This window comes from Carcharodon carcharias, chromosome 30 (genome assembly GCF_017639515.1).
Source record: "Carcharodon carcharias isolate sCarCar2 chromosome 30, sCarCar2.pri, whole genome shotgun sequence".
NCBI lineage: Eukaryota > Metazoa > Chordata > Chondrichthyes > Lamniformes > Lamnidae > Carcharodon > Carcharodon carcharias.
The window spans coordinates 7,205,106-7,228,512 of NC_054496.1; the positions used below are offsets into that span (position 1 = coordinate 7,205,106).

The 23,407-nt window shown below is 44.5% G+C and overlaps 1 protein-coding gene across 1 annotated transcript in view; it reads left to right on the forward strand.

The window, feature by feature from the left end:
• LOC121271331 (PDZ domain-containing protein GIPC1-like) overlaps nt 1-14,551 on the forward strand; it is a 31,445-nt gene extending 16,894 nt beyond the window's left edge. Inside the window, exons 4-6 of the mRNA XM_041177270.1 lie at nt 2,581-2,693; nt 5,887-5,968; nt 11,221-14,551. Of these exons, the coding sequence (XP_041033204.1) occupies nt 2,581-2,693; nt 5,887-5,968; nt 11,221-11,369 (344 nt within the window). The 3' untranslated portion in view covers nt 11,370-14,551. The remainder of the gene's footprint in view (nt 1-2,580; nt 2,694-5,886; nt 5,969-11,220) is intronic.
• Nucleotides 14,552-23,407: the final 8,856 nt, after the last annotated feature.

The following is a 23,407-nucleotide window of genomic DNA, read 5'->3' on the forward strand; positions in this document are numbered from 1 at the left end:
CCCTTTCTCTCTCTCTCTCTGTGCCCCTTTCTCTCTCTCTCTCTGTGCCCCTTTCTCTCTCTCTCTCTGTGCCCCTTTCTCTCTCTCTCTCTGTGCCCCTTTCTCTCTCTCTCTCTGTGCCCCTTTCTCTCTCTCTCTCTGTGCCCCTTTCTCTCTCTCTCTCTGTGCCCCTTTCTCTCTCTCTCTCTGTGCCCCTTTCTCTCTCTCTCTCTGTGCCCCTTTCTCTCTCTCTCTCTGTGCCCCTTTCTCTCTCTCTCTCTGTGCCCCTTTCTCTCTCTCTCTCTGTGCCCCTTTCTCTCTCTCTCTCTCTGCCCCTTTCTCTCTCTCTCTCTCTGCCCCTTTCTCTCTCTCTCTCTCTGCCCCTTTCTCTCTCTCTCTCTCTCTCTGCCCCTTTCTCTCTCTCTCTCTGTCTGCCCCTTTCTCTCTCTCTCTCTCTCTCTGCCCCTTTCTCTCTCTCTCTGCCCCTTTCTCTCTCTCTCTCTCTCTGCCCCTTTCTCTCTCTCTCTCTCTGCCCCTTTCTCTCTCTCTCTGTCTGCCCCTTTCTCTCTCTGTCTGCCCCTTTCTCTCTCTCTCTCTGTCTGCCCCTTTCTCTCTCTCTCTCTGTCTGCCCCTTTCTCTCTCTCTCTCTGTCTGCCCCTTTCTCTCTCTCTCTCTCTGCCCCTTTCTCTCTCTCTCTCTCTCTCTCTGCCCCTTTCTCTCTCTCTCTCTCTCTCTGCCCCTTTCTCTCTCTCTCTCTCTGCCCCTTTCTCTCTCTCTCTCTCTCTGCCCCTTTTTTTCTCTCTCTCTCTGCCCCTTTTTTTCTCTCTCTCTCTCTCTGCCCCTTTCTCTCTCTCTCTCGCTCTCTGCCCCTTTCTCTCTCTCTCTCTCTCCCCCTTTCTCTCTCTCTGATAGTGTAGCACTCTCCTTGTACTCTTCTTTGGATGGAGGAGAAAACAGTCTGTAAACTGCTCCTGGATTCCAAAATCTTCATATTAATCTCATAAGTCCAATGTGACAGGAAAATCTGCACATTTCCATCTGCTTGGTTTTGGAAAATGCTGTGTGGTTAATGCTCTATTTCTGAAGGTAGCTCTGTGCAGCATTACTGAAGGTTCACCAGAAGATGGCAGTACAGTGCAAGTGGGGGGGGAATGGCACCTTTGGAGGAAAAATACTCCCCTCATTTAGTAAAAGTGACTGCCTAAAGTTTCATTGGTTTTATAATCAGACTTCAAAGACTTCTGTTGTTCCAACAACAGCAACTTGTATTTATATAACAACTTTAATGTGGTAAAACATCCCAGTGTGCTTTGTAGGAGCAATGATCACAAAAAATTTGACACCAGGTCACATCATATATTAGGACAGGTGACAAAAATGTTAGGCAAGAGGTAGATTTTAAGGAGTGTTCCAAAGGCAGAAAGGTTTAGAGGGAGAAATCTGGAGCTTAGCACCCATTTTTTCCCCCTCTGGATTTTAATCACTTCACCCTGCCTTCTCTCTCTCGCCTTCTCTTTCTTTCTCTAACACTTTCTCTCTCCCCTTTTTTCTCCTTTTCGCGCTCTCTCACGCTCTCTCACGCCCTATCACCCACGCCCGCCCTCGCGCCCTCCGGCTTGCGCCCTCTCTTTTTTTCTCTATAACCTACACCTTGCCTGCCTTGTCCTAATATCTGCCCCCTCATGTGGTTCGATGTTAAATTCTGTTTGATGATGCTCTTCTGAATCATCTCGGGGCATTTTACTATGTTAAAGGAGCTTTATAAATGTCAATTAAGTGTGTGACTCTTTCTTGGAAACGTTTCTGTTTAATAAATTATCTGTTGTATCCAGAAATGACCCACCCCCATAGTCATTCCACCCACACTCCCCTAACTAACTATTCTCAGTTACATTTCACTGCAGTCTCTAATTTTCTGGCAGCCGTACCAGACTTGCTCATGCTGTAAGCATGGCCCAGGCCAAAGCAGTTTGCTCAATTGCCATCCCATCCATTCCAGCTTAAGCATTCACTCCCTCTACCACTGACCAGCTGTGACTGCAGTGTGCACCACAAAATGCACTGCAGCAATTTGCCAAGCCTCCTTCAACAGCACCTTCCTAACCCAGGGCTGCTACCATCTGGAACGACATGGGCAGCAGATAGATGGTAACACCTGTAAGTTCCCCTCCAAGCCACTCACCATCCTGACTTGGAAATATATCGGCCGTTCCTTCACTGTCGTTGGGTCAAAATCCTGGAACTCCCTCCCTAACAGCACTGTGGGTGTACCTACACCACATGGACTGCAGCGGTTCAAGAAGGCGGCTCAGCACCACTTTTTCAGGAGCAGTTGGCGATGGACAGTAAATATTGGCCCTGCCAGCAGACCCATAACCTGTGTACAAAGTTTTACACAAAAACAATTGCTCCCGGTTTTTTTTTTTTTGCAGCTGCCCTTCTGTAATGACCCTTGAGAACTGAGCCCTGAAGTTTGAAAGTGTTCTGGCCTGAAGCTGTCTTGGCTTTGTAGACACTGACCTGCCCTGTGGGATCCCTAGTTGGCAATCTTCATTCAATCTATTGCACGATACTCACCTGCTTTCCCGTTTTCTCTTGCAGACATGATAGGTCAGCGCTCCAGAGGGGGAAAATCAGCACCTGGTGCGCAGCTGGGCACCGGAAAAGGAACACTTCGGCTCCGGGCGAAAGGAACGGCCACTGTGGAGGAAGAGGTAGGCTGTTTGCTTGTATTCTGTATACGCTTTGGGACATTTGCCTTTTTACACAGTGCTCTTAACAAAGTAAAGCTTCTACACTGGGGAGGGTGTGGGGTTTATTCAGCATGTAACATAAATCACCATATTTCTCACCTTCGCCACCCTGTATCACTGTGAGATGACCAGTTGGTTAATCCAACCACGTCACCATGCCAGACCCTCAGTTGCCCTTTTGTGAAATTGAACGTGGAAGTGAGTGGGTTTGAAGCAATTTCCTGTTGAGGTTACAAACGTTGGCAGCTGACCGCTTTGGCTGGCATTGACCCTTCTGTCCAAGCTAACAAGGCTGAGACAGATCAGGCTAGTAGCAGAATAACAGCAGCTTTGTCTCTGGGTGGGTATTTGGGATGGGGAGCCATAAATAAGATGAAAGGGTGAAGGATAGGAACACGCACGTTTCCCTTGTGACAGTCATAGCTCCGAGTAAATATTTTCCTGTGGAAAATGATAAATTCTGTGGAAGCGAGGATTTTGATTGCTCTACTGGGATGAGGATGCCTGAGCCGGTTATTTGTGTACATGGAGAAATTTGGTTTGAATGCAGCCTCAATTTGCTGTAGAGATTGTCCGGCTGGAGCTCTGCTGTCTGCAGCCACAGTTATGCAAAGGAAACAGACCTGGAAAACCAAGGTCAAAGTGCTGTAGAAGTAGGCGGGGAGTTAAAGTCCAGATGTGGCTGACCTGAACTAGACAATACTCTTTGTGGTCAAATTGCTGCTTTTAAATTCCCAGTTGCTTAGCAATTAACGGGAGTAAACAGTTTACAGTCAGGCTGGTCCAAGTTGCATTGGGCTAACCTCAGTGATTCTGGGGCAGGCTCAGACCGAGGGGCAGAACTTCAGAATTAATCGGGGATGATGTCAGGAAGCACTTCACGCAAAAGTTAGTGGAAATCTGGAACTCTGCATCCACCGCACCCGCCCCCCCCCCCCCCCCCCCCCCCCATAAAAGTTGATGAGGCTGGTGTTAAAATGAAAATTTCAAAACTGAAGTTGATAGATTTCTGTTAGGCAAGGGAATTGGGAACCAATGTGGAGTTAAGATACAAGTCAGCCATGGTCTAATTGAATAGTGGAACAGGCTTGCGGGGCTGAGTAGCTCCCTCCTGTTCTTATGCACCCTACTGGGAAATGCTTGTGATGTGAGGCTAAGTTTGGGCCCTCCACAGTTGAATAGCTATTGCAACGAGACCATCCCCCGTGTGTGCATCAGGGTGGGTCAGGGCCTACTTTTCCCCGATTGTCGACGCCAATTAAAATGAAGTTTGGCGATGTGGTGACAAAGCCGAGACCTCAGTGTCCAGGCACGCTCTCGAGGGATCGGGGAAAAGTGACCACTGGCTCTGTAAGCTGCAACCGAGCACAAGTCCATGGAGAACACCGACCGGGCATTTCAACAGCCTAGTCTGCCCCTCTCAGCTTTTTCAATGCAAAGGGCTCGGTAAAGGTAACCAACCAATGCAGCACAGTCTTAACCTGTGCGCGGGAGTCAACATTGCTGGACAATTTGTTCCTTTTATCTGAACAGGACAGGCAGCCCTGAAAGGAAAGTACATGCATCAATTCTGATTGACTGACATTAAACTAATGCCTGATAGTAAGTACAATGGGTGTGCTTAACCCTACGTTATGTGGAATGACATATACTACACAGCACTGAGGCCTGACTGGTCTATGCTGGTGTTTATGCTACACAAAATCCTTCTCCCACTCCAATTACCTCTTCTCCCTCTACTCCACCATGTTCCTCTGTTCTCCTTCAAGCAGCTTAACTTAATGTTTTTCCATCTATTAAAAAGTTTTTAATTTAACATGTGTGGTTCATGGATGTAGCCATTGATTACACTGGAAGGATCTCCACTTGCGACCCCTAGAGCAGTGACCCCACTTCAAGGGTTCAAAATTGCTGTGACACCCTCAGTGGGAGCTGCAAGGGCGGTGTGGTGGTGTAGAGAGGCCTTTGAGGGTGGGAGAGAGAGACCTGTGAGAGCAAGTAATCGGTGGCGGTTGGGGGGGGTGGGGGGGAGGGTTTTTAGTTTGGAAAGCTCTGCCCTAGAGACCTCTTTGCTAAAATGATCTCTGATAGCACCCAGTTGCTGAACTTGAATCTGTCCCTGTTGAGCTACTCCATCAAATGAAACGCAAATGCTAAAATAATACAGCCAGATGATCAACTTCTGAAGGATTAATGCTTTGAGCATGATCTTCCTTCAGATAGAACATGTGAACTGTTAAGTGGCTGCTTGTGAGTTTTTAAACAGTTTATTATTACACCATTTATTTCAACAATGGGCAGGTTATATCTCTCCTCCCTTGTAATTTTGGAGCAGGATGAACATTTTGGGAGGGGGCAAAATAGATGAGGGGAACAGAGAAGAAAAAAAACTTGCATTCATACAATTTTTTCACGACCTCAGGATGTCTCGGAGCGCTTTACAGCCAATTAGATGCTTTTGAAGTGTCGTCACTGTTGTAATGTAGGAAATGCAGCAGCCAATTCGTGCGCACAGCCAGCTCCCACAAACAAGGAGGTGACTGGAAAACTAGTGTTGTTATTTGAGTGATGAACATTGGCCGGGGCACCGGGGAGAACTCCCCTGCTCCTCTTTGAATCAGGCCATGACGTCTTTTATGTTCACGGGGCAGACAGAACCGCAGCTTAATGTCTTTCGCTGTCCCACAGTGCAGCACTGGATGAATGAAGATGGGCTGAACGGCCATCCTCACCCACCATTATCTTGTGCAGTATGTTGGGTGGATGGTTTTTGTGATTGGCGTGTGTTTCAGAAGCATAAGACGGGTTGGCTGAAAATGACTTTGGATGAGGGGTTAAAAGCTCAGAATAATCGCAAAACATTCTGAAGGTGCTATCTAGAATCATGGTTACTCCTTGCACTTATTCCTTTCCTTCTGGAGAATAATGGGTGAGGAGAAATTTGGTGATGTTGAATTTACTTTGTAAATTTGTTGTATTAACTGGGCCAATGATTGCAGCGTTGGCTGGTAACTGTGAAATCGCTTTTTTATTCACTGAATTGGAAGTACATTTCACTGTTTTCCAGTTAATAAGGCCTTTTCTGTTTTCTGATTTCTTTTCTTAACTCTTGTTTAATGACTTGCTCTGACCCTCATGCCCTGTTTAATCCTAGCCATCAGCATTTGAAGAGAAGGCCATTGAGAAGGTGGATGACCTGCTGGAAAGTTACATGGGGATCAGAGACACTGAACTGGGTGAGTAAAATATACTTGCATATACTTAACACCTTGGCACATCTAAATATTAAACTGTGCCTCTCTGTTAATTACTTTTGGCCATGTGTCTTTGGTTTTCCCTTGTTGCTCTCTAACATTACTTATCAACCGCAAAGATACATGCACAACCTGCCTCTGTATCTGTCTTTACAGCCTGGAAACAGTACGGACGTGGACTTAATGCAATTGGTCTTTTCCAATCTGACTTTCACATTGTGTTCTGGAAATTAATATTTTTTTAAGCTTTCTATTTCAGGTTATTGTAATAAAGACAGCATTGACAGGCGAAACTATGTTCAACAAAGAATAACCCTACATTATTGTCTAACCCTACATTACTGCCAAAATGGTAATTGAACATGGTGGGGGAACTGAACAGCAGAAGGCCTATCCCTGTAAACAATGCCTTGATTTTGAAATTCCCACCCTTGTTTTCAAATCCCTCCCTGGCTTTGCCTCCTTCCTGCCTCATTAACCTCCTTCAGCCCTACGACCAGCCGAAATCTCTGCACTCCTCCAAATTTTGGCCTCTTGCGCACCCTGACTTTCACTGCTTTATGATTGACAGCCGTACTTTCAGCTGCCTGGGCTTTAAACTCTGGAATTTCCTCCCTAACCCTCTCCACCGCTCCCCCCTCCTCCTCCTGCTCATACACTCCTTAAAACTTAACCTCTTTGACCTCTTTTGGTCACCTGTCCTAATATCTCCTTATATGGCTTGGTACCAAATTTTAGCTGACAAAGCTTCTGTGAAGTGCCTTGGGACATTTTAGTTTGTTAAAAGCGCTATATAAATGCGAGTTGATTTTATAAGGTCAAAATTATTGCCTTTCACATTGTTGGACATAAGTAAAAATGCAATTGTAATTGATTTTTGAGAACTTGATTTTATTGCTTTTTGAAAGAGTTAGCAACGCTCTAAATTGAAATAGAAGCTAGAATGGGTCTCGGTGACCCGTGGAAGCTGCCAAGAGGGTTGTTGCGTTGCCTTGGATGAAGACTGTGATGGAAGCCTCTATCATGTTCCTTTTTGCATTACGCCATGCAGCGTGCATACTCCAATGCCTAGCAAGTCTAGTGCAAGCTTAGCACGTTCCTACATTTACATCCTCAAAACTGAGCTTTCCTGTCTTACCCCCCTCCTCCCAATTTGCCTACATAATAGACCTCGCCCTCCTACAAATTCCTCATTTCAGCGAATCTCCCTCCGCCTCGTGTCCCCAGCCTCTGCTCTTACAACTGATCCGTTGTTCCAGCTCCACCATCCATGAAGTGCTTTCAGTCATCACATTCTGCCACTCTCATCCTAAACTCCTAATCTGGGCGCACCCAGAATGTGTTTCAGGATATGTGCCAGGAGATGTTTCTTAAATGTGTGTTGTAGTTGTGAATTGGAGTTTAGAAAAATGAGAGGTGACCTTTTTGAAATGTACAAGATCCTGAGGAAACTTGACAGGGTGGATACCGGGCAAGACTTTTCCTCTTGTGAGGGACACATTTAAAAATAAGAGGCCTCCTTTTTAAGACGGAGATGAGGAGAAATTTTTTCTGAGGGCCGTTAGTCTATGGTATTCTCTTCCCCAGAGAGCAGCAGAGGCTGGGTCATTGAATATATTCAAGGCTGCATTAGATAGATTTTTGATAGACAAGGGAGTCGAGGGAGCCAGACAGGAAAGTGGAGTTGAGGCCATGATTGGATTAGCCATAATCTTGTTGAATGGCGGAGCAGGCTCAAAGGGCCAAATGGCCTACTCCTCCTAAGTCCGATGTTTGTATATTCAGCCGCTTGCTATAGGGACGTTCCATTGTGAACTAAACCTTAGCTGGAACTGAGGTTTCCTTAATCTATCCCAAGGATACTGCTATTGAATCCATTGCAGGCATATGCAAACTGTAGATGTGTAACATGGACTGAAATCTGTGGCGGTGTCAGTTCATTGGTGCTGATGGTTATTCAGCTCCCTGTCAAAGGCAGCACATTCAGTAACTTTGCAAACTCATTGTTTTGAAACCAAAGGATTCGGAGGTGGTGAGAGATGGCAAAGATAAGATATTCAGTAGTTTATTAATAAAAGCTCCCTTACTCTTTAAGAATGTACAGAGAAAAGAATTTGAGTGACAGATCCTACCTGTAAGTTGCTTGACAGATGCCACAAGAGATTCATCTTGTTTCATGATCATTGCTGTAGAATTCTATCTATCCCCTGCTGCCCCTCTTATCTACACCAGCTTGTTATAATCCTCTTTCTTCTGCATTAAAATATTTACCAGTATTCTTAAAAATAGTGCTGCAGGAATAGCAGTTCACTTAATTAGTTTTTAGTTGAAAATTAAACTTTTCTAAATTGGTACAGTTATATTATGTTTTTTTTTGGAGTGTGATAAGCATTTTTTCATCACTAAGGCATGAAGGATAGAGTTGCTACTTTTAATGCAGTTTCAACATGTCTTGTGCTGGTGCAGGGTGGCAGTTGTGGTGGGGGGGGGGACAGCTTGGTTTTTCAAACCTATTCGTTTTGGAATCTTTTTAGCAAAATGTTGAATTAACATGGTACCTTAGCATCCCAAAACACCCCATACAGAGAATTACTTTGAAGTGTAGTGGCTGTTGGACAGCAGCCAATCCGTGCATAGCAAGTTCCCAAAAAAAACCCCAGCAGTTCTTCCTGGTTGTTGTATGGGCAATGTTGGCCAAGACATGGGCGGGGTAGTGGGGAAGCTCCCAGTTCATCATTTAATCGTGCTATGGGATCTTTAATGCTTAACTGAACCAGAGGAGCATGGAAATGCAACATCTCATCCCGAGGACGCCACTTCTGCGGAGCGTTACGGTAGATTATGTGCTCCAGCTCTGAAGCAGTACTTTGGGCATTGAGCCTTTTGACTCGGGCAAGAGTGTTCCCAGCTGAGCCAATCTGATAGCAGGATTGCAAAATCAATCAGGACCCCCTGCTCCTTGTCACTATCATTTATCAACATTCATCTGCTCATAAAATATTTTCCATTGATGGATCCAGCAAACACACAGATGAGATTAACTCATGAGAAAATTTTAAAATTTGGTTAGCTTCCTTCTAGGCTCCTTGGAAACTGGCTGGCTCCCCAATAAATTCCAAGCCAAGTTTGTGATCTGCTTCCAGCATTGACTCTCTTATTGTGTCACAAATGGACATCAGTTTTGATTTGGGGCTTTGAAAAGAAAACTCTTGAGTTTTTAAGTGTGCTTATATGGGACTAGATATGTAACTCCTACTTCCCCTATCTTTCCCTGCTGCTTCTCAAAGGTGCTGCTCTCCGGATACAGGTTTTGTGGGTGTCAGCATCCTCTCAAACTCATCAATACTGATATTTCTTGTACTCAAGGCCATTGAGTGAGTGTTGGCAATGCAGCGCAACCAGGCTGATGGGAAAGCCTGAGAGCTGGAGCCTAATTCTGACCTCGAACTTCCCTATACATATATCTTTCAGGCAGGTCATTGAATAGTATCTGGAATAGATATCCTGGCTGTATGAGGTGAAGGATTTGGCCAGAAACGTAGAAAATTAGCACAAGTCTTTGTTTGAATGCATATTTGCATATCTTAGCAGCTGATTACAGGGTGGCATCCAACAATGCTCAAGGGGCAGTTCCTATTTGCCTTTTGTGATGAAGAGGAAAGAAGCGATGCAGTACAAGGCAGAAAGTAAAATGGTCATTGAAGATAAATGATTTGGTGTTATAATGATGCTTTTACAATGAGGAAATATGTGGACTCACTATCCTTCAGTTGAGGGAGTCATTAACTTTCAGAGAAGGAATAAAGTTGACTTGATAGTATCACAAACCTGATGCCAGAAAAGCTGTGCATTTTCTGAGTGATGTTAACTAAAAGCATCCCTTCCCCAAACTCGATTATTCCACTCAATCGGTTAGCAAAGGCTCCTGCTGAAACTTCTTTAACTCTGACCGAGTATTTTGAAGGCAAAGACTATTTTTGGGAATGGGAAGGAGAGTTGAGTGATTTTTAAAATGTCTGTCATCCTCAGAATGGGATTGTTTTTTTTTTTCGCTATAAAACCTTCCAGAAGAGCTCTGGGGATACTATTTCTAGGAAGGCTCACAAAACAAGATATGATCTTATCATTACTGGCATACATCTATCTCACTTCCTCCTCCTCATCCATTTAGCGGTAATATGTAATCAGCAAGATCGACTCCCACTGAAGACCTCAATTTTATTCCTCCCTTTGGTTCTACCTAACCCAGAAGTTGAGCATGTTAGTGCAATCAGTGCATGACGGTGTTTCATAATAACTGTTATATTCCCTCCCCTTGCTTGACGCACTTGCTGACCTGTGTTGGCTCCCAGTCTAGCAACAACTTGATTTTAAAATTTTCCTCCATGTTTCCCAACCCATGGCCTCACCTCTCACTATCTGTGTAACCTCCTCTTTTCTCCCCCGACCCCCCCCTCCACCCCTTGATCCTCAATCCTAAAACCCTCATTGCACTCCTTAACTTCTGGCTTCATGCAAATCTCCTATTTTCATTGCCATTGACAGCTGTGACTTAAACTGCCAGGGTCTCAAACTCTGAAATTCCCTCCCTAACCCTCTCTGCCCATCTCTCCTCCTTTAAGGTGGTCTCTATAGGCGTTTTCCCGATTTTATTCACTGTCCCACTGGTTGCCTTCAATTGCCTAGGTCCCAAGCTGTGGAATACCATCCCTAAGCCTCAGCCTCTCTATCTTGCTTGCTTTCTTTCAAGATGTTCTTTAAAACCAACCTCTTTGACCAAATTTTTGGCCATCTCTCCTAATATCTCCTTATGTGGCTCGGTTTCATACATTGTTTTATTATGCTCCCTTGAAGCGCCTTGGGACAATTTATTACATTTAAGGCACTACATAAATAGAAGTTGATGCATAGGTGAGCTCCGAAAGTTGCTGTCTGTTTCAGTGGAGTAATGATGGTGAGTGTTGCCATTTTCGTCACATTGCAATCGCAAAATCCTTTTGTGGCTCAGTGCCAACTTTTGCTTGATAATGCTCCTGGTTACGTTTACTATGGTAATGGTGCAATATAACTTCAAGTCGTCTGGACTCAATTGAAGCCGCCGTCTCCCATTTGTTTGCGTAGGAACCTACAAACTAGCCTCCCGGACAGCAGAGAGAATTGGCAACATGGCAAGGGTCTTTGTGTCTGGGCCTCTGCCGGTCTTAACTCGTTCTCTCTGCTTCTGTTTCTCACAGCTGCTACCATGGTGGACCTTGGCAAGAACAAGAAGAATCCAGATGAGTTTGCACAGGCACTCGATGAGGAACTCGGTGATTTTGCATTCCCTGATGAGTTTGTCTTCGATGTCTGGGGTGCCATTGGAGATGCGAAGGCTGGACGATAATCACTGGACACCATCACTAAGACTGTACAAGCTCACTAGAAGGGTCGTTTTTAAGAAAAAAATATATAGAAGATATGCTAATTTTAGGACACTGGGTGCTGGGTTACTTTTTACAAGAATATTTCTGGATGATTTTGTACAGTTGGACTGACCAATAATTGCTTGTTTTTAGACTCTCTTGTTTTTTGTAGGCAAATACTTGAGTACCTTTTGGGTGCCATATTGTGGTGTGCTGATGGTGTCTGTATACATGGATGCCAGAATTTTGAAAGAGTTTTCCTGTGATGGGACTATACAAAGAAGTTATTTTTAATATATTTTTGCAGACGTGTTTATGGGAATTATAAGTTTTTGGGGTGGGTTGGGGAGAAAAAAAATCCTTTGTGAAGATGTGAATTCAGTCTATGTTTTGTAAGCTGCAGTTTTCAAAAAAATTAGTTGCACGCCTCAGTATGGTAATACACTAGGGATCCGCCACACCACTAGAACACTTTAAAATATGGTCTTAACTGGTGTATTTTATTAGTTTATTTTTTTGTTTGTACTGATGTTCCAGTTTCGGATACCAAACATCACTACCTGTTGAGGCAGAGAATTAGGAAGCTGTGCTGATAGGAGAGAATATACGTTTTTTTTAAAGAATAAGAGACTTGCATTTATATAATGGCTTATCATGCTTGCCAAGCATCTCAAAATGCTTCGCTTGCAGTGTATAAATGCGAGTTACGTGAAGTTCCTCTCCCGTTGTTAACAAGACAATTATGTGCCTGCGCATGGGCTAACACCGTTTAAACTGCCCAACACTGGTTTAAATAGTAGACTCAAGTCATGCGATTGTATCAAACTGTTAGGTACTTGTGATCACTTTGCGCACTTTCCATCCTCAAATTTAATTTAATTACCATTTAAAGATGCTGTTACGAGGATTTTGGTGAAAGGTGATGGTGGGTGTGTGAAATGTTCAAACTGAAAACAAGCACCCAACAACACAGTCTTAACAATTGCGAGTCTCCAGTCTTGATTATACCTTGATGAAGCGTTCTGAAACGCAAGATTTGGATTTCCATGGCGCCTTTCACAACCTCAGGAAGTCCCAAAGCACTTTACAGCCAATTAAGTAGTAGTCTTTTTTTTAAAAATGTATTCACTGTTGTGATGTAGAGAACATGGCAGCCAACTTGAGCATGGAAGCTGCCACAATCAGCAATGTGATGACCACGTCCCCTGTTTTATTGATGTTGGTGAGTGATAAATATTAACTAGGGCACGGGGGAGAATTGCCCTGCTCTTCAAATTAGTGACACAGGATCTTTGGCAATGAGGCCTTGGTTTAACGTTCCATCTGATAGACAGTTCTGACGGTGCTGCACACTCTCAGTGCTGCATGGAATGTTGGCCTGCATTTTACACTCAAGTCACTGGAGTGGGATATAAGGCGTATAAAGCTATGGTGGTAGTCTATCTCTGTTGACATGAATTGAGAGCATTATTTTTTCTAAAATCCCCTACCTTTATTAGGTACCAAATGCACACTAAAGAATCTTATTTATAACACTGTACTGTATGATATATGTTGATGCCTTTGCAATATCCAGGGGGAAGGATATTTATTATATTGAAGGGTTGGAGCAATGTAGCTAACCCCACAAAAGAGAGCTCGTCAGTGGGTTAATGATAGCACAGCCTCCTTTTGTTAATGTAAGGCTATAATTTGTAATGAAATTCTGCACAGTATCTGCTCCATGTACTTTCCTTGTTTGAAAGGAACAACGGTTTACCATGTGACTTAATCCCATGAAAAGGACCTGGTCATTCAGTTCTTCTTTACTCCTCAGAGTTCATCTGCTTAAAGTGCTTATCTGCATCTGAATTGTCTGATTAGAGCAATGCTTTATAGGAAATGTTTTCCTCCTGTGTGTTTTGAAAATTTTTATGACCTGCATGTTTTTTAGTGATAGGATGTAGGAAATTTGCAACACTGTGCATCAGAGCAGCTTAGTCGAAGCTTCACTGGAGCAAACAGAACTATTGAATGTTATACAGTGCTGAAGAAAGCCTTTTATCCTGTGCTGGCTCTTTGAAAGAGCTGTCTATTTAGTCATACAGCTGTCTATTTAGTCATACTCCCCCTGCTCTTTACTCAAGGTTCTGCACGTTTTTCCTATTTGCATATTTATTCAACTCTCAAAGTTATTGTTGAATCTGATTCCTCTTCCCTTTCAGGCAGCACATTCCAAATTACAATAACTCATTGTGTTTTTTAAAAAAAGTTCTCCATCTTCTCTCTGGCTCTTTTGCCAATTATCTTATCTGTGCCCTTTGCTTACCAGCCCTACAGCTACTATAAACATTTACTTACTTTCGCCCTTCGTGATTTTTGACTGCCTGTAAATCTGCACTATTTTTGTGGATTGTCTGGAAGGGGAGGATGAGAATGGAATGAAAACAGTTAACGTTAAAACAAATGCATAAAACTGCTTTATCAGATATTTGATAGAGATGCCTTCAACAGTATCCAGAGAGCAGAGCTGAGGAGGCTGTGTCAAGGGGTGATATACAATCAGTTAGCCTTAGCAGGTGAATGGGCTCAGTGGCTGTATAATGAAATGCTCGTGCTCTGCTTAATTAGCCTGTTCCTTAGCACATCTGTCCCTGGCACATTAGACCTTTTATTCTTTTTGTTGGATAAGCTGATGTTTGGTATCTTTGGTGCTTGGCCTTTCACTATAAATCAACTCATTGCCTGTTCCATAGGCACAAGCTACTTATCTTCAAACTAAACTCTGCCTAGTACTACTAGATCTGAACAGTTCACTGTGACAATATTAACATGCAGCTGCATTGAATTTTACAGCTCGGAAACAGGCTATTCAACCCAAGAGGTTGTCTACGCCATTGTCTGTCCTGCTTGAGCCTCCTTCCACCTTTTTGGAACTTTTCCTTTTCCGATTTCTTGAACTTAACACTAACCTAGATTTAAAAGGGAATACTGCTAATTTATAATAGGTGAATTAAACTCTTGCTCAGTTAGTATTCTATTTTGTAGCTCTTTGGCTTTGCATTGTAAACTGATTTAATTTTTAATTTTCAAAAAAATGCAAACAGATAACAGGCAAACGTTATATTGGTGTAAGCTATCACATGGTTAAATCGTGTATTTGAAGTAAAGAGCAAAATAACAACGTTGCATCTTTATATGCTTTTAAAAATCTTGGAAGGAATATCTAACCTTTTTGCCTTTGAGCTGTTTTGCTTACTGTGTAGCCTTGATGGGCATATAGAAAGGTTGAGTTAGCATTCCCATTAATTTGTATACATCTCTTGTTGCTAATAACAAATCTTGTTTGTTTATCAACCAAAAAGACAATAGGGCTAAGCAATCCTTATCCAAAGCTTCATAGAACCATACAGCACATTCATACATTTCTAAATATCAATATCAATATCATGTTTATTTCCCCACATCAAACATGGGAATAATTCATTTTATCTAATTAATTCCTTCCTTGCTCAATAGAGTAGAATTTCACTGGACCATTAACCCCCACCTCACAGTGCTGCTCTGAGACACATACACAATTAAAACAATTTGTATAATGTTAAGTTTGACAATGCAAACTATTAAGGTAGTTTTTTTTCTACATTAATTTGTTTTCAGTGCATGTCTCACCACATAAGTGCTGCATATACTCTCCCACAATCAGAAACATTTAACCACTATCTCTCTACCCTCGCCATACCCATACTTGATATGTCATAGTGCCCTTTGACTAGGCCTGAGCAACGACATGGTAGGTGCACTTGTACCATTTCTTTTCTCCAGCATAAACTCTGTGAAGAAGATTCCTTTGACAGCACTTTCCAAACCGACAACCTCTACCGTCTAGAAGGGCAAGGGCAGCAGACACAAGGAAAACCACAGCCTGCAAGTTCCCCTCCGAGTCACTTACCATCCTGACTTGGAATTATATCGCTGTTCCTTCATCACCATTAGGTCAGATCCTGAACTCCTCCACTGCACTGGGGTGCACCTACACCACATCAATTGCAATGGTTCAAGAAGGCAGCCCACCACCACCATCTGAAGGGTAATTAGGGATGGGCAATAAACGTTGGCCTAGCCAGCAATGCCCACATTCTGAGAAGGAATTTTGGAGAAAAAAAACTTTCCATGGTACTTAAGCACTTATACGTCATTCAGGGATGAGCAGGTATCATCACCTCTTGTGAAGGTGCAAAGTTTTGGCTGTGTTCTTATCAGCACTGCAGACCTGTTGAAGTTCCTAATCCATATGTTGTGGAACAAGCTTGCAGTTTGCTGCTTAGTCATCCCACTGGTTTATGAAGAATATTTTTGCTTGGCCATCATTTGATATTATCCTATTCTCTGCCAGCTGCTTCAGAATGGGAGGTGCAACTTGCCCTGTTCTGATAACATTTAAATCTGCACGCCTCATTGCTTGGAGATTCGAGAAGGCACTGTTCTTGGGATTAAGATTTTTGAACCTTTTTCAAGCTATTTGATTTCTTTTCCCTACTTAGATAAGTCTGGTTGTTTCTGGTTGGGGAAAAAACAAAACAAGCTTTCAACTCTATAGCATCTTTCACATCCTGAAGGGGCCTCAGCAGTGAATCACTTTTGCACTACAGCCACTGTGTAATGCTGCCAAACCTGACAACCAATTTGCACACACAAAAGTCCCACAAACAGCGAATGAGCTAAGTGATAGGTTCATGTGATTTGATGGTGTTTGCTGAAGGTTCATTGTTGGCCAGGACACTGGAAGAGCTCATTGTTGTTCTTAGAGAATATAGCTATGGAGTCTCATTGAACCCACCTAAACCAATGGGTGTTTTAATATCACAGCTGAAACACATCACCTCTGGCAAAGCAGCACTCCCTCAGTCCAGCATTTGTTGTTTGACAAAGCCTTGGAGTTGCCTTGACTGAACACATGATTCCTCTTGACTGAGGCTAACACTGAGCTAAGCTGACACTTTCTTAATAGTAGGAGCAGGGATAGGCCATTCAGGCCCTTGAGACTGTTTTGTCACTCATTTATCTGACAGCTGACCTATTAATGTGCCATTACTAGTTCATGTCACTGTAAAATTAAGAGGAAACCCCCAGGTACTGTATAACAGAAAATGTTGCAACTTTCTTTTTCAGATTTTGACCAGGACACTGGAAGAGCTCATTGTTGTTCTTAGAGAATATAGCTATGGATTCTCATTGAACCCACCTAAACCAATGGGTGTTTTAATACCACAGCTGAAACACATCACCTCTGGCAAAGCAGCACTCCCTCAGCACTCTGCTACATTTGCAGACAGTTACAAACAGCTACTAGAGAGACTTAGTGAGAGTGAAGGACTACCTCAGCAATTTATAACTCCTGGCCATTTTTTTTTTCATTTGTTCACGGGATGGAGGCGTTGCTGGCTAGACCAGCATTTATTGCCCATTCCTAATTGCCCTTCTGTTGCCACCTTTCCTGTCTTGAGATGTGACAAACTTTGTGCCGTTTCTTATGTTTTCAAAGCCCTTGATGTAAAAGTTTGGGCTTCCTCAAGCCACCATATATTGCTAAGTTATCTTCTGTTTTAGTTGGGTGTGCAGTTAGAGGTGATGTTCCTTAGAATGGTTGCACTAATGGTAGTTAGCAGTATAACAGGGGAAAGAGGTTGAACGGCTTTGGGGTGGGTAGGTTGGGGGAGAGATTGGTGTTCGGGATTGTTTCTGGTTTGGGACGAGTAGGGAAGGCAGGTTTTCTGAAATGTGTAACAAAAACAAAAAGTGCTGGAAAAACTCAGCAGGTCTGACAGCATCTGTGGAGAGAAAGACAGAGTTAACTTCATACGGACTCGAAACGTTAACTCTGTCTTTCTCTCCACAGATGCTGTCAGACCTGCTGAGTTTTTCCAGCACTTTTTGTTTTTGTTTCAGATTTCCAACATCCACAGTATTTTGCCTTTATTTCTGAAATGTGTGCTCTGTTTGATTGTTTTAAGTTTGCACTATTAAATTAACAATTTCCTGTTACAGCTGTTTGTTTTTCTTTAATTTTTCACCCACGGCAAAACCCAGAAGCTATGGTTACCTTGTACGTTAAACTGTTCATATTGTGGAGTGGGTGGTGTTCTATCCTTTTCCTCTCTTCACTACTCCCCCCACCCCTGCCCCTGGTCATGTGTCTCCACCTCAATAGAGTTGAGATTATTTTCAGGGCTGCGGAGTCTACTGTGTGGTTGGTATGATGCTGTAACCCTCGACATACCAAATCACTGTTTGGTACACAGCGTGGTGATTTCTTAGTCTGGTTCTATGAATAAAGATGCAGCAACTGCATGCACATTCATAACTAAGTAGATACGTGGAGACAGATTGTGGGGGTTATTTGCAGGATTGTGGAGAAAGAACAGGGGGGGAATGGGAGTAATTGGGCAGCGCTTTCAAAGAGCTAGTACAGACATAATGGGCTGAATGGCCTGTGGTGCTTTTTATTTATATATATGAGAGAACCATCCTAATGATGCTCTTTAAGCTTAAGACCCACCCAGCATAGAATTTTCTGAATATAACTTACAGTAGATTAAGTTAATAGATAAACTGAAATGCGTTGCAAATGCTGGAAATATTCAACCAGTTCAATAGTGTCTAAGGAGATAAGTTTTAGGTGTGACCCTTCATCAGAGCAATGCTGAGTGATGGAGCCTTTGCCTTTACATTGTTTGGCCAAGCTGCTAAGGGCATGAACTCTGAAATGCCCTCTGTAAACCTTCCTGTCTCTTTCCTCTAAGGCATTCCTTAAACCTACCTCTTTGGTCAATCTTTATGGTTACCTGTACTAATATCTTCCTATGTGACTCGGTGTCATATTGTCTAGTTATGGTCCGTGGTTATGTACTTTGGGATATTTTACCTTGTTGGAGGTAACTTCACCTCATGTCTGGCAAGCCCTGTTTTTGTTCCAGTTTTACTGATGAGAGAAACCAGATCCACCCTAGACATGGAAGGCACAGATGGTCTTCCTTAACTCTACCAACTGACCTCTGGCCATTCTTACTTGAGAGCGCTATTTTGCCACGCTAATTCCAATAATAAACCAGACTCCATGTTAAATAGTTGCCTGATTTTCCAGCTTCCAGGGTGGGATGGTGGAATTAGTTTTCAATTGCTGGAGCAGGGAGCTGGCCAGGCGCAATGGGCTGAGTGGCCTCCTTGTGTCCAGTAAACCTTTATGGTTCCATTAGTGGCTGCTCAAATGGTTCCCTATCTCTCTGATATCCTCTCTGTCACGGATCAGATGAGTAAAATCTGCGAAACTGCACTGTTTAGGATTGATACAACCGGTGGGATAGTCTGCTGAGGAAGACTGCCATCTCAAAATTATACCCGGGCTTTCTTCATGCAGATGAAAGCAAGATACTGCGGATGCTGGAAATCTGAAATAAAAACACAAAATGCAGGAAAAACTCAGCAGCGCCTGTGGAGAGAGAAACAGAGCTAACATTTCACGTCCATACGAATCTTCCTCAGGGCTGATGCAGGTTTGCTTGCCTGAAGTTTCCTGTTTGTGTTCTTGTAGTGGTGATGCTGTAGGTGTTGAACTGCCAGTGTGACATTATGCAAATGTTTTAGAGGTGGTGCTGATGGGGGCTGCTTATGTTGCTAAGACGACAACCTCACAATGGTGATTAAATACTTTCAAAGCCATAACTTACTTTATAGTGGCAGCTTAGTTTCCTCATACTTTGAGCCCCATCATTGATTTATTGCTAAACAATTGACACAATGTGCTTCCAGCATTGCAGGGATGAGTTTAGATAGGATTACAAAGTATTTCTTCATCTCTTTTGCTGCCTTTGTGCCCTGCCATACACTTGAAAATAGATCATGCTAATATCAGAGGTATCTGAAGCCTAGTTTAATTAAACTGTTGGTTGGTGAAATTGGTAGGGTAGTAAACTTGGTTGTTCTAAATGATGAATTAGCTGAATGTTCATGGTGATGCAATTACCTGGTGACTGACTAGCTGGTGAATATAAGGCGGCTCTTTTGGCTTCTGCCCTTCTACTTGGGATCACCACTATGCTATTGATCACCCTTCTCCCTCTCCTCCCGTCAGTTACTCATTCCTCTTCCGATTCCGCTGTATTTAAGTCTCCCACCACCACATTCTTCCATTTGTGTTAGACCTCGCTCTTCTCCTTTATCCTGGTATTCCCACCTCCATTACTCACACCACCACATTTCCTCTCACGCTCTCTCTCCCCCTCTCGCGCCCTCTCTCTCTCTCCCCCTCTCGCGCCCTCTCTCTCTCCCCCTCTCGCGCCCTCTCTCTCTCCCCCTCTCGCGCCCTCTCTCTCTCTCCCCCTCTCGCGCCCTCTCTCTCTCCCCCTCTCGCGCCCTCTCTCTCTCTCCCCCTCTCGCGCCCTCTCTCTCTCTCCCCCTCTCGCGCCCTCTCTCTCTCCCCGTCTCGCACCCTCTCTCTCTCCCCGTCTCGCGCCCTCTCTCTCTCTCCCCCTCTCGCGCCCTCCCTCTCTCCCCCTCTCGCGCCCTCTCTCTCTCTCCCCCTCTCGCGCCCTCTCTCTCTCCCCCTCTCGCGCCCTCTCTCTCTCCCCCTCTCGCGCCCTCTCTCTCTCTCCCCCTCTCGCGCCCTCTCTCTCTCCCCCTCTCGCGCCCTCTCTCTCTCTCCCCCTCTCGCGCCCTCTCTCTCTCTCCCCCTCTCGCGCCCTCTCTCTCTCTCCCCCTCTCGCGCCCTCTCTCTCTCTCCCCCTCTCGCGCCCTCTCTCTCTCTCCCCCTCTCGCGCCCTCTCTCTCTCTCCCCCTCTCGCGCCCTCTCTCTCTCTCCCCCTCTCGCGCCCTCTCTCTCTCCCCCTCTCGCGCCCTCTCTCTCTCCCCCTCTCGCGCCCTCTCTCTCTACCCCTCTCGCGCCCTCTCTCTCTCCCCCTCTCGCTCCCTCTCTCCCCCTCTCGCGCCCTCTCTCTCTCCCCCTCTCGCGCCCTCTCTCTCTCCCCCTCTCGCGCCCTCTCTCTCTCCCCCTCTCGCGCCCTCTCTCTCTCCCCGTCTCGCGCCCTCTCTCTCTCCCCGTCTCGCACCCTCTCTCTCTCCCCGTCTCGCGCCCTCTCTCTCTCTCCCCCTCTCGCGCCCTCCCTCTCTCCCCCTCTCGCGCCCTCTCTCTCTCTCCCCCTCTCGCGCCCTCTCTCTCCCCCTCTCGCGCCCTCTCTCTCTCTCCCCCTCTCATGCCCTCTCTCTCTCTCCCCCTCTCGCGCCCTCTCTCTCTCCCCCTCTCGCGCCCTCTCTCTCTCCCCCTCTCGCGCCCTCTCTCTCTCTCCCCCTCTCGCGCCCTCTCTCTCTCTCCCCCTCTCGCGCCCTCTCTCTCTCTCCCCCTCTCGCGCCCTCTCTCTCTCTCCCCCTCTCGCGCCCTCTCTCTCTCTCCCCCTCTCGCGCCTTCTCTCTCTCTCCCCCTCTCGCGCCCTCTCTCTCTCTCTCCCCCTCTTGCGCCCTCTCTCTCTCTCCCCCTCTCGCGCCCTCTCTCTCTCTCCCCCTCTCGCTCTTCGCCCTCGCCCACCCTCCTCCTCGACTACTTAATTTAGTGCTCCCACAATCACTGACCCCTCTTAAGTGCTGGTTTCTGATTTTGCCCTTCCTCGGTCCTCCACATATCCATCTCGACCTCTGCATCTCATTAGTATCTAGTCATTGTTCCCCTCTTAATGTTGCCCCGGTTTCTGCACTATATTACAAGGCTGGTCTCAGCACTGTTTTTTATGGATTTTTTTCTAGTTTCAGTGATACTTTTCTACCATGTAACACTTCACTGCAGTTCTCCCAATTCCTCCCACAGGTGAATATAAAAGGTTACTTGCTGCAAATGTTATTTGTTTCCTTGTTCCTGCAGCCTTATTAGAAATGGATTAAACGTTGAGGCTATGTAAACAAACCATCTACGACATATTCCTGCTAAGGGAAAGGCTAAACCTGTTTTGCTTCATTGCAAATGGTGTAGTCTAACTTTTCGTTTAAGTTAAAAACAAAAACAGAATTACCTGGAAAAACTCAGCAGATCTGGCAGCATCGGCGGTGAAGAAAAGAGCTGACGTTTCGAGTCCTCATGACCCTTCAACAGAACTTATGTTTGGTTTAAGATGCCCAGTTGAAATGTTGGCAAGTGCTGAGCTACCATCATCATAGCATCCCTTCAGCTTTGTGCTGGTTTTCACTGTAACTAATGGATGCTGAATGAACCAAAAAATTAACACAACTTTTAATTCACCTTGGTTCATTTAGCATTAAAATTTGACTTGCGCTCGATTGCTTGAACGAGGAGCAATGCAGAGCACTTTTTTTTAAAAGTAGGTGTGGTTTCAATCTGTAAACTTGCTCTGCTTAAAATAAGAAGCAGGAGTAGACCTGCTTCACCATTCAGTAAGATCATTGCTGACTTGCTTCAGCTCCACTTTTCCACTCAGTATCCATAATCCCTTAATGCTTAAGAAAATACTAATGTAATTCGAATATGCGTTTCAGAGGGTTGAAGTTCGTACTGTGACATGACCTCAGTTTTGTTGTGCACTGAATGCTGGGCCTGTGTGACTGCTGTTAACCTGGAGATTGAGTAAAGCCAGTGTACAGACATTCACAAAGCAATGATTTACCACAGCTGCTCAGCAGAACTTTGAAGTGCCCGCCTTTTTCTTTATTTCGACTGGGAGTGGTGAGAGTGTGAGGGGAGTTTCACTGTAACCCTTTTTTGGAGTTAGTCTTCATGTGAAGGAGACAAATATTTGTTTCAAAGACAATTGTTTTGTATTGTCCCCTGTTGAAAGATTGTGAAGTTTTATGGGCAGAGAAATAGCCCACAGATGCACTTGGAGCGAAGCCAGTCAACTCTTGACTAATGAAGTCAGTTTATCTACAAATTCCAAATGAATTGTTGTTTTAAGAGGAGATACATTTTTGTTATCCCTCCTAATCTGGGACTTGTATCTAATACAAGCACAGTTCCACAGCTATTTCCAGACCCTTGGCTGTTTACCCAAATGGTTTTTCCTGTGTGAAACTAGACAGTACTATGACATAAAAGCAAAGTACTGTGGATGCATGAAATCTCAATGTTAACTGTCTTCCTCTCCGCAGATACTGCCGGACCTGCAGGAGCTTTTCCAGCTATTTTTGTTTTTGTTTCAGTACTCTGACATGTTTGGATGACACAGCAGGGCCAATTGATCAGTTGCTAGTGTCTACGCAAATGAATCTTCCCGAAGGATTGGGATCACTGGCTGCATCTAACCAGGTGACAGTGTCTGCTATTGACCAAGACTGAATTTCCGAGCTCGTTGGGCAGTGCCTTGTGTTCAGATCCTTCTGTAGCCTCGCTCCCTCCCTATCTCTGTAACCTCCTCCAGCCCCATAATCCTGAGATCTTGGCACTCTTCTAACTCTGCTGCCTTGTGCATTCTCCAATTTTCATCATCCAGCCATTTGTGACACTGCCTCGGCTCTCTAAGCTCTTAAAATCCCTCCCTAAACCTCTCCTGCTTCAAGATGCTCCTTAAAACCTTTGACCGAGTTCTTAGTTGTGTGGCTTAGGTGTCAAATTCCTGTGTGATCACTCCTGTCAAGCATCTTGGGCTGTTTTGCAGTGTTAAATGCTACATAAATGCCATTATTGTTTCCAGCACACTGATTCCTAGTGAGCTTTTAATTTGGCTCACTGCTGCATTGAGGAACCCATTCCCAATGATTCCGCATTTGAAACAGATTGAGGAGGCCTGGAAGCTGGTTGCTGGTTTATTGGACAAATTTGATTTTTTTTTAAATATATCTCTGTCTTCTGTTGCAGACATGAGTTGAAAATGCAGATTAATTTGCTTCAAATGATGACTGCGTTGAGTGTTTTGCCTGTAGAGAGCAGGCGACACTGGGGTAACTGCACATATTGGTAATTTCTGTATGGAACCTTCCATAATGGTGAAAAACAATTGCATACACCAGAAAATAATGAAGGCTGCGATATCTGTTGGTGCTATTG